The 11,462-nt window shown below is 41.5% G+C and overlaps 5 protein-coding genes across 5 annotated transcripts in view; 2 read left to right on the plus strand and 3 right to left on the minus strand.

Moving 5' to 3' along the window:
- LOC108142361 (IQ motif and SEC7 domain-containing protein 1) overlaps positions 1-3,367 on the minus strand; it is a 42,524-nt gene extending 39,157 nt beyond the window's left edge. The window contains exon 1 of the mRNA XM_017266162.2: positions 2,642-3,367. Within this exon, the coding sequence (XP_017121651.1) occupies positions 2,642-2,997 (356 nt within the window). The 5' untranslated portion in view covers positions 2,998-3,367. The remainder of the gene's footprint in view (positions 1-2,641) is intronic.
- A 580-nt stretch (positions 3,368-3,947) lies between these two features.
- On the plus strand, positions 3,948-4,724 carry LOC108142822 (nucleoside-triphosphatase THEP1). The gene is made up of 2 exons (XM_017266884.2): positions 3,948-4,109; positions 4,169-4,724. Exons 1-2 carry the CDS (start codon positions 4,064-4,066, stop codon positions 4,705-4,707), a joined length of 585 nt encoding a protein of 194 aa, XP_017122373.1. The 5' UTR covers positions 3,948-4,063; the 3' UTR covers positions 4,708-4,724.
- LOC108142821 (DNA-directed RNA polymerase III subunit RPC5) lies at positions 4,690-6,507 on the minus strand. Its single transcript, XM_017266883.1, has 3 exons — positions 6,398-6,507; positions 5,265-6,338; positions 4,690-5,146 (listed from the first exon to the last, which is right to left on the minus strand). Exons 1-3 carry the CDS (start codon positions 6,428-6,430, stop codon positions 4,790-4,792), a joined length of 1,464 nt encoding a protein of 487 aa, XP_017122372.1. The 5' UTR covers positions 6,431-6,507; the 3' UTR covers positions 4,690-4,789.
- A 466-nt stretch (positions 6,508-6,973) lies between these two features.
- LOC108142750 (methyltransferase-like protein 22) lies at positions 6,974-8,326 on the plus strand. Its single transcript, XM_017266776.2, has one exon. It carries the CDS (start codon positions 7,131-7,133, stop codon positions 7,893-7,895), a length of 765 nt encoding a protein of 254 aa, XP_017122265.1. The 5' UTR covers positions 6,974-7,130; the 3' UTR covers positions 7,896-8,326.
- LOC108142749 (all trans-polyprenyl-diphosphate synthase PDSS2) lies at positions 8,111-10,958 on the minus strand. Its single transcript, XM_017266775.2, has 3 exons — positions 10,264-10,958; positions 9,765-9,954; positions 8,111-9,172 (listed from the first exon to the last, which is right to left on the minus strand). The coding sequence occupies exons 1-3, from the start codon at positions 10,626-10,628 to the stop codon at positions 8,366-8,368; spliced, it is 1,362 nt and encodes a 453-aa protein (XP_017122264.1). The 5' UTR covers positions 10,629-10,958; the 3' UTR covers positions 8,111-8,365.
- Positions 10,959-11,462: the final 504 nt, after the last annotated feature.

Here is an 11,462-nt window from a genome sequence, read left to right on the forward strand (position 1 = left end):
GCAAACCAAACAACGACATTGTGAAACACTGTTACAAAAATATTATCTATTTGCACCTGATGTTATATGATTTTTTAACAAATAGAATAATAAAGTATTTGAAGTTAAGTTTAAGTACAAGAAACAACGTCGAACTTAAAAATGAATATAAAGTTTCTAAAAGTATTTAGTTTTAACAATTGCTTGAAAAGTTTGTTGGTTTAAGTTGTTTAAATTAAGTATTCCAGTGTAGTTTCTTAGTGCGAAAAAGTTTGAGTGGAGTGTGGAGTGACCAAATGCAGAAGTTACCCAGAGAAAAACAACAACCATAAGAAGAGGAACTTTACCCACAAGTCAAAAAGCTGCCGCACATTTTCAACAACATCTCTGATCTTGAGTTTTACGTCCCATCGTGCCATACTCTTTCCCATAAGAAAAGATATTATTAACTCAAATGCTACATAGTGCGTGCGGCTTATCTTGAAAAAACTATCTAAAAGTTGGTCTAAAGCATGGTAAACTCTTGCCCATTACATTTAGTTATGCTAATTGGAAGATAAATAATTGTGGTTCCTTTGGATAAGAGAATATGTGGAAATAAACTTGTCGTGGTCACATAAATCTTATAGACAATGAGCACTTGGCAAAACAATTAACTGGCCAAGCTTAATAATCTTGATTTAACAGGATTTTCATGATTAAATTTATTTGTTTATGTCCCATATTTTTATTCAATAATAATTATATAATCGATTTCGAATTTCGTGTTTAACGACCTCCAAATCTTTGAGGTCTGATTTGTAAATTGATATAATTAATTTAATTTAGTTAAGCGATTATGATTATAAAGTCAATTAAATATTGAAATCATCTTTTGGCTGATACATACATACATTTATGAAATTAATAGGTTTTAATTTAATACATTTTAAAATCAATAAATTTAAATATGTAGAATATTGAATAAATCAAATTATTTCTGATAGAGTATGAACATTATCGCTGATCTCTCCGCTGAAATTTAAGACATATTTTTAGTTTCTTACGTTAAAGTGTTTTGGCGAAGGTGAGCAGCACGCAAAAACAAAAAAAAAAAAGGAAAACATAAACAGAAACAGAAAACGCAAGGCAAATAATTGGAAGAGCCCACGATTCTTCTAGCAGACCTTAGAGGCCAAGAAGCCCCGAAATAAAGAAAACGGTTAAAGATAACTGCGCTTTATTTGCTCCCACTTTGTGTATATATCTAGTTTTTCAGATTGTCTGCGGTGGGGCATGACCGCATGCAAAACAAAGTCAGGTACGAATATTGAGATATTTCCACCTTTATTCGACTGTCAATGGCAAATGCCAGGCGTATCGTTAATAATATTTCTTTGCTTATTTACCTATGAATTTGTCGGGTTAATCTCCCGAATAAGTGATCGAGACTTGGTATTAACATTGAATTTCCGTGAGACTGTCTCTTATCGCACGGAGTGCCACTATTAGTTATCAGCAAGGGAAAACAGGGCGATAGAGCTAAACAAACAGAGAATTCGGTGTGATCGATAAGCGGAGAGCAATTGTACTTCTAACACAGCACTGACTCATTCAATTTGGCAAAGAAAAAATATAACATTATCTAATGTTCTGGCCAAGATAAGCGTGCGATTTTTATATACAGAAATTCCTTTCTGGCATTGCGCACTTAATATTGCGACCACGACTGTGTCGATTAGCCCACAGGTAGTAGGGAGTGCGAAAAGGGGTTGCAAAAACCAGTAAGACGGACTTGTTAGCCTGCAGCTGCCAAGGTGGCAAGGACAAGGGGACGAAAATGTGACTCAACCAGAAGTTGAGTCAACAACAACACTACGGGCAATGAAGTAATGGGGTTGGGGGTTAAGGAAATGCAACCAAAAATGGCGATCCCAATCAAAAAAAAAAAACCAAAAAGGCCTTAATGATTTTTTTTCCAGTAATAAAAAGTTGTTTCATTATTTTATTTTTAGATATTGCTTCAAGAATAGCCTGCAACTAATAGTTTGTAAATCCAATTAGTGCATCTTATGCCAACTAGTATCTTATTATGCCTGAAATATAAATACTTTTGAAGAACGTTTCCTATCAGAATACGGCAAATAAAAACAAATTTAAAACATTAAACTTGTTGCGTTTAGATTCCAAATACTTAAACCATAATTAATTAATTTATGCATGTTCCCCAATTAAGAATGAACAGATATAAATAAATATCAATAAATAATTTTAAAAGAGCCTTGACATGAAACTTGAAAGCCCAATGCCGTCCTGATAAGAAACACTTAAGAAAAGCACAAAAACAAATAAAAACCAATGATCTCTGACCGTGTATTTAAAATACATATGTATGTATATGCATGATGTGTGTATATGTATTTATGATCTCAAAATATTTTTTAGAAAGTTTTTTTAAGCATTTTTATATTGTTTAAATCTTATAACTTGGTTTCAACCATTTATATATTGTTTAAATCTAATAACTTCGTTTCAAGAAATTTTTCATTAATATTAGTACAAAAATAAGTTAATTTTTTTATTTATTCTAATCAAAATGTACAATAAGAAAAACATTTTTTGAGTAGAACGGAAACACCCCTATACGTTTTTAAATACATATTAATCATAGTTAGGCACTTACTTCTCATCGAGATCAATGGGCAACCTCTTGAGCTCCGACATATCCAGCTCGAGTCGCAAATTGGATACCTCGCACAGCAGGCGATCCCGTTCGAGACTCAACTCCTTGATTTTGGCATGTAGGGCATTGTTCTCCCGGAGCAGATCGTCCACGTTGTAGGGGATCTGATGATGGGGCAAACCGATCGAAAGGGGCAGGGAAACGGGTCCTGGTATGGGAACAGCCCCGCCCCCTCCGGGATTTTCCACGAACAACATGGAACTGGCCATCAGCAGGGATTGTGTGGTCTGATGGAGGAGCAGTTCCTGATCGCCATCCGTATTTTGCGACAGGTTCTTCACATCGGCCTCGGACATTTCTGCACTGCTTTTGTTTATAACTCTCAGCGGATCGGTGGTGGGTTGCACTTTTTTATGGCCAAAACATTATAGCCAGCCACGCACACGCACTCGCGCGAAGAGGGGAGGTGGAGGAGAGGGCGATAAAGCGGTGGGGAAGCGGCGGCGGAGGAACAGGCAGGGCAACTTTGAATCTCACAATAAAAAGAACGGAAAATGCAGCTTGCTGCGAGCCAAAACTTCACGCGCATGTAATGCCCTTGGATTCTCCGGTCTTCTCTGGTATTTCTCGGCACCAACACAATAAAGCGCGAGCAACAATTGGATTTACCGATTTTCAATTCACGCGCGACGAAAACACAATGCGCTTCTCGGTCGACGATATTTTTTGGTGTGACCATTTTACAAGGTTCGAAAGACGACCATTTGCCATTTTAGTAGGGTAGTTCATCAGCTATTAAAAATTACCATGCGGTGGCATTGACCAACACTGGCTTTGCCACCAACGGTTCTAAGATCTGGCTTACCACTCACGATAGTATCGATATTTCGAATATTTGGGTCATATTATCGATATTTTCAAGAGGTTACCAAGCGTATTCAATAATTCACAAACATTTTTGGCACGACAAAAAATAATGGACCAAGCTTTTATACGTTCAAAGTAATGCAGGTCTTAATCTGTTTTATTATTATTTTATATTACTATTATTATTTATAATTAAACTTTTAAAATATTTTAATATTTACATATAAGTGGTTTCCCTTGCTAGTTTTAATATTACTATCTCAAAGCGTTTTAAAACAAATGTAGGATTTTACTGCCTTATATTTTTGTATTAAATATTACCAAAACATTATTAAAACTGTAACAGTTACATGGATATTAATTTTTTGCTCGCTTAAATAAGTTTTTTAGGATAATTTTGAAATTTGTGATATTACAAAAAAAAATAGCTTTTAACAATTTGACATATCTTTTTTTCAAAAAATGGTAATTGGAACCTTCTTTTATATAGTCCATTCCTGGTTGATCTAGTTCACCTAAAACTTATTCTTTAAATTCCATAATAAAGCCGGCTACATGGAAAGAACGATTCTAACGACTATAATAATAACAGGACCACCAGGTCTTAATCAGTTAAAAATTTGGCTTAAAAATATGTTTGTAATGATCACTCCTTTTCAGGTGTTGGTAAAACCACGCTGGTCCGTAAGATCTGCTCGAATCTGCGGGATAAGGGTCACATCCTCCGAGGTTTCTATACGGAAGAAGTGCGAAGTGAAGGAAGTGGATTTGGACAAAGAATTGGATTTGATGTGGTTACCCTGGATGGAAAACATGGAATTCTGTCACGAGAGAATACCACAGATAAACTGCGACGCCCCAAAGTGGGCAAGTATTCAGTATTTATCCAGGACTTTGAGGACCTCACGTTGCCTTTGCTGGCTAAAAAGGATTCTGGGCCAGAGCCCGAGCTCCTGGTCATCGACGAAGTGGGCAAAATGGAGCTGCTTAGCAAGCGATTTGAGTCGGCCGTGGGTGAGCTTCTAAGGAAAAAACGACCCTTAGTCGTCACAATACCCGAAAAGTCGAGCTTAATTTTGGTAGAGCAGCTCAGAAAAACATCCGGATCGATTCTCTATCAGGTGACCAAGACAAATCGGAATACTTTGTCCACGGAAATTGCAGATCTGATCACAATGTCGTTGCTTGTAACAAAATAAACTTGTTGGTCTCTTTATTAGTGCCTAGATGTATAAGACTTGTGCTCCCATTCCTCCGCCACTGGGAGGTTATCATCCGATGCTACGCGTCCACGGATCCAGTTGCTAGAGGATTCTTTGCAGGCGGCGGCATGGATGTGGACATTGACTGGGACTCGCTCTTCCTTGTGGATCGCTTACGCACTCGCTTCGTTTCTCTGGCCCAGTCCATTTCGTTGTAGTGCTGCTCCGAGGCGGTCCAGTGGTACTCCTGGCGGCCCACCAGTTCCGGATACTTTTGCTCGAACTCCTTGTCCGGTGGCAGCAGCAGCTCCCAGCGTTTTGTGCTGTTCACCCGGGCCACGGTCCTCAGAACGTCCAGTGTTTCCGACGGTGGCAACTGGGTGGCGGCCATCACCTGAGTGCGAAACAGGTAGGGCGTGCGGGAGAAACGGAAGAGCTGGAAAAGGAATATGAATCATTAGTGATAAATAATAAATTAAATTGTTCAATTGCAATGCAGAAATATGTGTACTAATTATGAAATCAATCAGATCACATAATATCCCTCGACTTACTATGTAATCCCTGGCGCGAATCATCTGTTCCGCCGGCACGCCGTTGGCATGGGATAGCATCTTTTCGGGAAAGACCACCTCGGATCGCGGCACCCAGTTGCCGTGCAGCAGGATGCCCACCTGGGGCAGCAGAGCGAGCACCTTGTCGGCCGGCACATGCGGATCCACATGCTCGGTGAGTATGCCGATCACATCGCTGAAGGACAGCATCCGGGCATCCCTTAGGAGCACCGTGAGTTGCTCTAGCAGCGGCATACTCTTCAGCATGGCCTTGTTGTAGACGGGAAGGACTTGAGCGGCAGCAGTGGCAGCAGTTGCGGTAACAACCGGCTGCACATGCTCGTCGTAGGGCAAGAGCTTCCGCAGATAGTCGCCTGGACCAAGGGCCAAGGCCTGACTACCCTGATGACTAGTGGCGAAGAGTTTCTGGCGCTCCAATTCGGCGGTGGGCGTGCCCCTTGAATGCCAGTAGGCCTCGCACCAAGGTTCATCCGCTATCCTTTGGACAAAGCCATCGTAGGTGCCGACACGTTGCTCCTTGCCGCTGTTTTTGGCATTGCCACGGGCAAACTTCACCGTGACCTGCTGCAGCACCTCGTCGTCGTCCGTGTCCTCCGTTTGGGCCTTTTGCTCCGCCTTCTTGCGCTTGTCCTCCTTGTCGAAGTGGCTGAGAGCGGGACGCATCTGGACAATTGAGGTAAGTGGCGAAAGGTGGAACTCCCGATCCGTGTAAATGCCCACAATGTACTTGGCCACATCGGTCAGAGATCGCGAGCTGGTGAAGGCCTGTTTGTCCATAATGCCACGTTTGTAGGTGGGTCGCTCCTGACCTTTTGGTGGCACCGCTCCAAAGGTGTTCTTGCCATCGGCGGCTACCGCAAATTGTTCACCCTTGAAGCGATCAAAGTGGGTGGACTCAATGTCCAGGCCAAAGTCCACCTTCACCTCCTGGGCGATTGGTTTCACACAACAATTAACAATCACGGAGTCATCGTGGTTCGGGAGTTCCGTTTTCGTTGGGTATTGGAAGAGGTACAAGCTGTCCTGCAGGTTCTTCGACAGAAAGACGGGTATCTGGGGGGGGATTGGCGGGGGATTATATTCAGAAATGATGGTGCCACACCCAGACTCACCTCCTCCACAACGGGATCGTCCTCGTCGTCCATGATTTCGTTTAAATTCAGTTGGATTTGTCTTGTCTCGGTGCACGCCTAAATTGGCAGTGTTGTGAAATGGATCCAGATGTATGTTAACAAGCACTGGATCAGCTGTTTGCTACAGTGGGATAAATAATAATTTAAGTGCTCTATTGTCAATAAGAAAAAGTTTGTTTTCAATATAAATATAGTTTCTGACTTATTGCCAAACATTTAAAAAAAATTCCTGAAATAAATTAAATTATAAACGTACTTAGCAAACGAACCAAAAGGTGTTTATTATGTGTCTTGATTTTTATAGCAAAGATTTGGTCAGCAATGTCACGATAAATGAAAATTTAAATAACATGCAGCTGCAAAGTAAAATAAACATTGAGATTTTGATTAAATATTTCTCTGCCAAGTTTTCAATAAACTTCTAACATAATAACATATTTTGGTAAGTGGACTCAAATAGGGATTCAATCCAGATAAAGCTATATAAAGCTCTAAGCAAACGAATTTTAAATTTCAATTTAGTACAAAAACCAAAAATTTGGCCCAATTTGGCCCACTGTGCAAAGACAAAATTCAAAATCAATTTTCCCTAAACCGATTGGCGATACCGATTTGTAATCGCCCACGACGCCCGGGGAAAATGTCTCGTCCGACCGCAACATTAAACATATATATTCTATATGCTCTTGGCCCGATGCATACATAACCGATCATGTTCACGGTCACGTCGGAGATCTACGGCGAGAACAATTACCAGACGACCCGCGATGGCGGTAAAGTGGTGTCCAAATTCCGTTTCGTCTATCCGGAGCAGAAGCTGGCAAGGATTACGGCGGATAAGGATGGTGACCTCGAGGTGCCAAGGCCACGACGTGGCGTGATCGAATTGGAACATTCCGAGGCCACGGAACTGCGCTTGGTGGGTTTGCAAGTGTGGCGGGGAGCCCTTCTCCTGGCGGATTACCTCTTCTCGAAAATCGAAGAGTTCTCCGGCAAAACCCTCATGGAACTTGGAGCTGGCGTGGGTCTGACCAGCATCGCTGCGGGTATACACAACGCCGGACGGATCTACTGCACTGATGTGGATCTGGGCTGCATTCTAAAGCTAATCCGGGGGAATGTGCAAAGAAATTCCAAACTTCTCAGTGGTCAAGTCTCTGTTCTGGAGTTCGATTTCCTTGCCCCCAAAGAAGAACAATCTCAGGAGCTCCTCGAAGCCATCGACAATAGCGACATAATCCTTGCTGCCGATGTCATCTACTGTGATACCCTAACCGATGCCTTCATCTCCGTGGTGGATCATCTCCTGGAACGGGGACGCCAAACTGGCAGATCCAAAACCATATTTATGGCCTTGGAGAAGCGATATGTGTTCACCCTGGAGGATTGCGATTCCGTGGCCCCCATGTACGAATACCTCATGCGGCAGACTGCCCTCAGTATTTTGAGTATGATCGCTGCAAGCAACTGGTGCTAATGAAGATCACCAGTCGTTAGACGTCTAGTAGACCTCAAAAAACCTTCCGCTTCTTAGATTCGAATGACACCTTAAATGTACCTTATTTAACTAGTTGAAAGTTAGCTTGATTTTACTTGCAAAATGTCAGTTAGTTTTTTTTTAGAACTACAGGGTAAATTTAAAGAATTTGAATAAAAATCCATTAAATTGTGTAATATATTAAACATTACTTGTTTGTGTATTGTAAAGTGTTTATTCATATACCAATCATTTAAGTACAAAATCTATTGATTAGTTTAAAGACTTTAAAAACGTTTTTAAAAATTATAATTTTTGTACTTGCACCAAATAATGTGTGATATAACAAAAGTAAGCACTCCGTTTAAGATTAGTCAACAATGTCTGCAATAATGAAGAATGACCCAATGGAATAAATACATCTAAACTAAGCCCTGAACCCGTGATAAATCGCCATCGATTGTTTCAGATCAGAGATCCTGCATGGCCAGGATGATGTTCTCCAGAGCCTGGCGAGCATCCGTGGCCGGGAAATGCTGCAGAACAGCCAAAGCGGCTGCCGTATGCTTCCTCTGCAGTTCCTTAGTTTTAGCCAACGCCGGACCGGCTAGAATTGCCTTGTGGATCTTGTCGTAGTCGATATTATCCACCGATTGCTTGCCCGCCTCCAGTTGGGCATACATTCCGGGATCATGCTCCAAATGGAAGAGAACTGGAGCACTGACCAGGCTGAAAGCAGCATCCAGCGGGAGTTGGGGACACTGAAATGGTTCGGCATCCAAGCAAGCCTGCCAAGCGAGCGCCAAGTGTTTGCCAAAGCGATACGCATGCCGCTGGAGCTCCTCACTCTGCCCGGCCAACTTTAGCGAAGCTTGACAGGATTTGCCCAATAGACTACCAGCATTGAGGATGTTGCGGCACTCCCATTCCTCCTCAGGATTTCCAAGAACCTGAGCAATGGGCATCGGGGTCATCACATCGTGCTCGTTGAAATCGACACCAACGCTGAGCGATGGCCGCTGAAAGGTTCCCGGTTTGTAGGGCAGCGGATTGTTCTGTTCGTCTCGCTCTCCAATGAATTCCGATTCCGAGAAGTCACGCACCGCCGACGAGATGAGCTCCACCACCTCCTGGTTTCGCAGGTTTGCCAGCTCTGCACTGGAATGGCCCAGCAGATAGTCGCCGGTCAGCAGGCCGATTTTGTTGCCAAAGGACATGTCGTCGTAGGTGGCTACATCCTGGCCAGCTTGTGTGCTCGACTGCAGGTTGACCACGCTCTAAAAGAGATACAAAAATGATTTCTGAATGAAATTTTCTAGGAAATGTTGAACTTTCATTTATAAGGTGAGCTGTTAAGATTTAAACAATTAGATAGGAAATGGCATATATTCGTTGATATGGTCAATGTTCTTGAAATTGTTGAATGACATTCATTCATTGCTTAATTTAAATATATTTAAAAGTGTTGGGCATTATTAAAAACATATGCCTTGAAGAAAAATAATTTTTAATGCACCATTTGTATTTAAATAGACTTATATTTTTCGGGAAGAATTGCAATTTTGTTTGAAACCCCGACCTTATTTCTATCTATCCTCAAAAAGACCTAGGAAAACAGAGAAAAACAAAGCAATTCCTAACCAAGCAGCAATTTTCAATGACAACTTTATGGTATATAAATTAGTGGAAAGTTATAGCTGTTTGGACAGCTACTAAGCTGCGAGACTAATTTACATACATAAAAAGAGAGCTGATTTTTTGGCACAAAGCCAAGTAATATATGCATTACGGATTTAACTTCCGAAGGTTTTCTTTTTGGAAGTAAATACGTCACCTTCCCAAACATTTTTCTATCAAAATTCAACTTACATTGTGGACCAGATGTGAGATCCTGATCATCTCAGTGACCTCAGCCAGAGCTCTTTGTGAGTGGAGCACTCCGGCACTCTTATCCTGTTCCACATCGGGAACACTAGGAGCATGTCCAGCGGCCTTGGACACCAGGAGCACTATCAATCCCCAAGCTTGCATTGTGTTCTTGCCATTGTATAGCAGGTGCCTGAAATATTGATTTTTGATTTATAATATGTAAATTATATTCATGTTTCCAGTTCCAACTTTAAATACAATTTTTTGTTTTTTTCTAGACTTTTTGATTTAAGTACTCTTTAAAACCTAAAGGCGTGTAATCAAATTAAGGACTGTTTAGTCTTATAAACTAATTATTTTATCAGACTCTAAAATATTTGACAAAAGTTATTCAAAAGTCATGGGAGCACTTTAAAAATAAAAATTCGTTTTTAATGTAACAAATTTATAGAAAAATAAATTGAGTTCTGTAATCTAGTAATTTGGGGATGGTACTCACTTGGCGGTCTTCATTAGCGGATGGGCGCTGCCCACCAGTTTGCGCAAGTGCAGCGCCACATTGGCGATCTCGTCGCTGAGCAGCCAGCGCAGGCTCAAAAAGGATGTGGGATAGCCGACGATCCTCTCCGCCTCGCTGACCGCCCTATTCCAGTCGTGCCGCGGGGGCGGGGTCGCCACCTGCGCACTGGAATGCTTTCCACTGGCCGCCGAAGTTGCCGTCCAGCGATCTGGTTGCTGTTGTTGTTGTTGGAAAGTGAAAGTTTGCAGCGCAGGCGCAACTTTAATGTTTGGAATTCCCTGAATCTCCGAGGGAATCCTTCGTCGCAGCTGTTGCATAATCCTTAACCCACTGGCGCGGTACATGATGATTGTTCTCCTATTATTATTCGGCTACAAAATCACAATTATTTACAATTGCTGGTGAGAAAATCGAGTTTTTTAGCTCCGCTCCGTTGAATCGTTCGTCGAAAAGTGAAATCTTCGAGGTCTGCCGCTGCCAGCGTCGCTGCTCTTCTTCTCGGGCGGCCCACTTTTACAGTTGGTCGCTCTCAGGTGGCCAAGCGTTCTGTTTGTTTTTATTGCCCCACGCAGTGTCATGGAATTTGGGCGGCGGGGGGCGGTCGGTGCTTTGGCGGTCTTGAAGGAAAAAAACTGGTTTTCGCACGGCAGCGCCGTTTTGCGGCAATTGTTTTTGGCCATGAGCGCTGCAGTGTGGTCACACTTAGAGATGGAAAACAATAAAACGGCTGTTGCATCGTGCTAGAGATGAAACGATGTATTTTTAATGGCAACAGTAACATATAATAATTTCAATATGCAAATAAAGAATATTTATGATTTTGTGTTAAGATAAATAAGAAGTTAACTAATTAACTTCAAAATGTAAAAAATATTTCGCTTTTGTACGGTTAAGGTCGGCGTTTTCTTTTTAAATAACTGTGAATTAAATATTTAACTTTATTCTCTATAAATATCAGCTGGAGCTACGTGTATAGCTTCTTATTCTAATTCTAAATCTACATCATTAATATTAAGATCCACTTAAAAATGTTACGTGTGCTAACATAAAGCGTCTTACAATACTGGAAAAGTTTGTCTTGGTTCCAATTGCCTCATTTGCTCTCAAAAAGTTTAAGTTAACAGAAGACGTTTCAAGAATTCCGACAGAGGGCGCTGCTATTAAGAAAAATGGTTTTA

Source organism: Drosophila elegans, unplaced genomic scaffold (genome assembly GCF_018152505.1).
Source record: "Drosophila elegans isolate 14027-0461.03 unplaced genomic scaffold, ASM1815250v1 contig_208, whole genome shotgun sequence".
Classification (NCBI taxonomy): Eukaryota; Metazoa; Arthropoda; class Insecta; order Diptera; family Drosophilidae; genus Drosophila; species Drosophila elegans.

Excerpts from the sequence above, each read along its gene's own strand:
- LOC108142822 (XM_017266884.2), top strand. The coding sequence starts at position 4,064 with ATGGAAAGAACGATTCTAACGACTATAATAATAACAGGACCACCAG. Across the intron at positions 4,110-4,168 it reads AATAATAACAGGACCACCAG|GTGTTGGTAAAACCACGCTG; the intron begins GTCTTAATCAGT and ends ACTCCTTTTCAG.
- LOC108142749 (XM_017266775.2), bottom strand. The coding sequence starts at position 10,628 with ATGTACCGCGCCAGTGGGTTAAGGATTATGCAACAGCTGCGACGAAGG. Across the intron at positions 9,955-10,263 it reads CCGCTAATGAAGACCGCCAA|GCACCTGCTATACAATGGCA; the intron begins GTGAGTACCATC and ends TCAATATTTCAG. Across the intron at positions 9,173-9,764 it reads TCTCACATCTGGTCCACAAT|AGCGTGGTCAACCTGCAGTC; the intron begins GTAAGTTGAATT and ends TATCTCTTTTAG.
- LOC108142821 (XM_017266883.1), bottom strand. The coding sequence starts at position 6,430 with ATGGACGACGAGGACGATCCCGTTGTGGAGGAG. Across the intron at positions 6,339-6,397 it reads ACGATCCCGTTGTGGAGGAG|ATACCCGTCTTTCTGTCGAA; the intron begins GTGAGTCTGGGT and ends ATCCCCCCCCAG. Across the intron at positions 5,147-5,264 it reads TTCGCGCCAGGGATTACATA|CTCTTCCGTTTCTCCCGCAC; the intron begins GTAAGTCGAGGG and ends TTCCTTTTCCAG.
- LOC108142750 (XM_017266776.2), top strand. The coding sequence starts at position 7,131 with ATGTTCACGGTCACGTCGGAGATCTACGGCGAGAACAATTACCAGACG.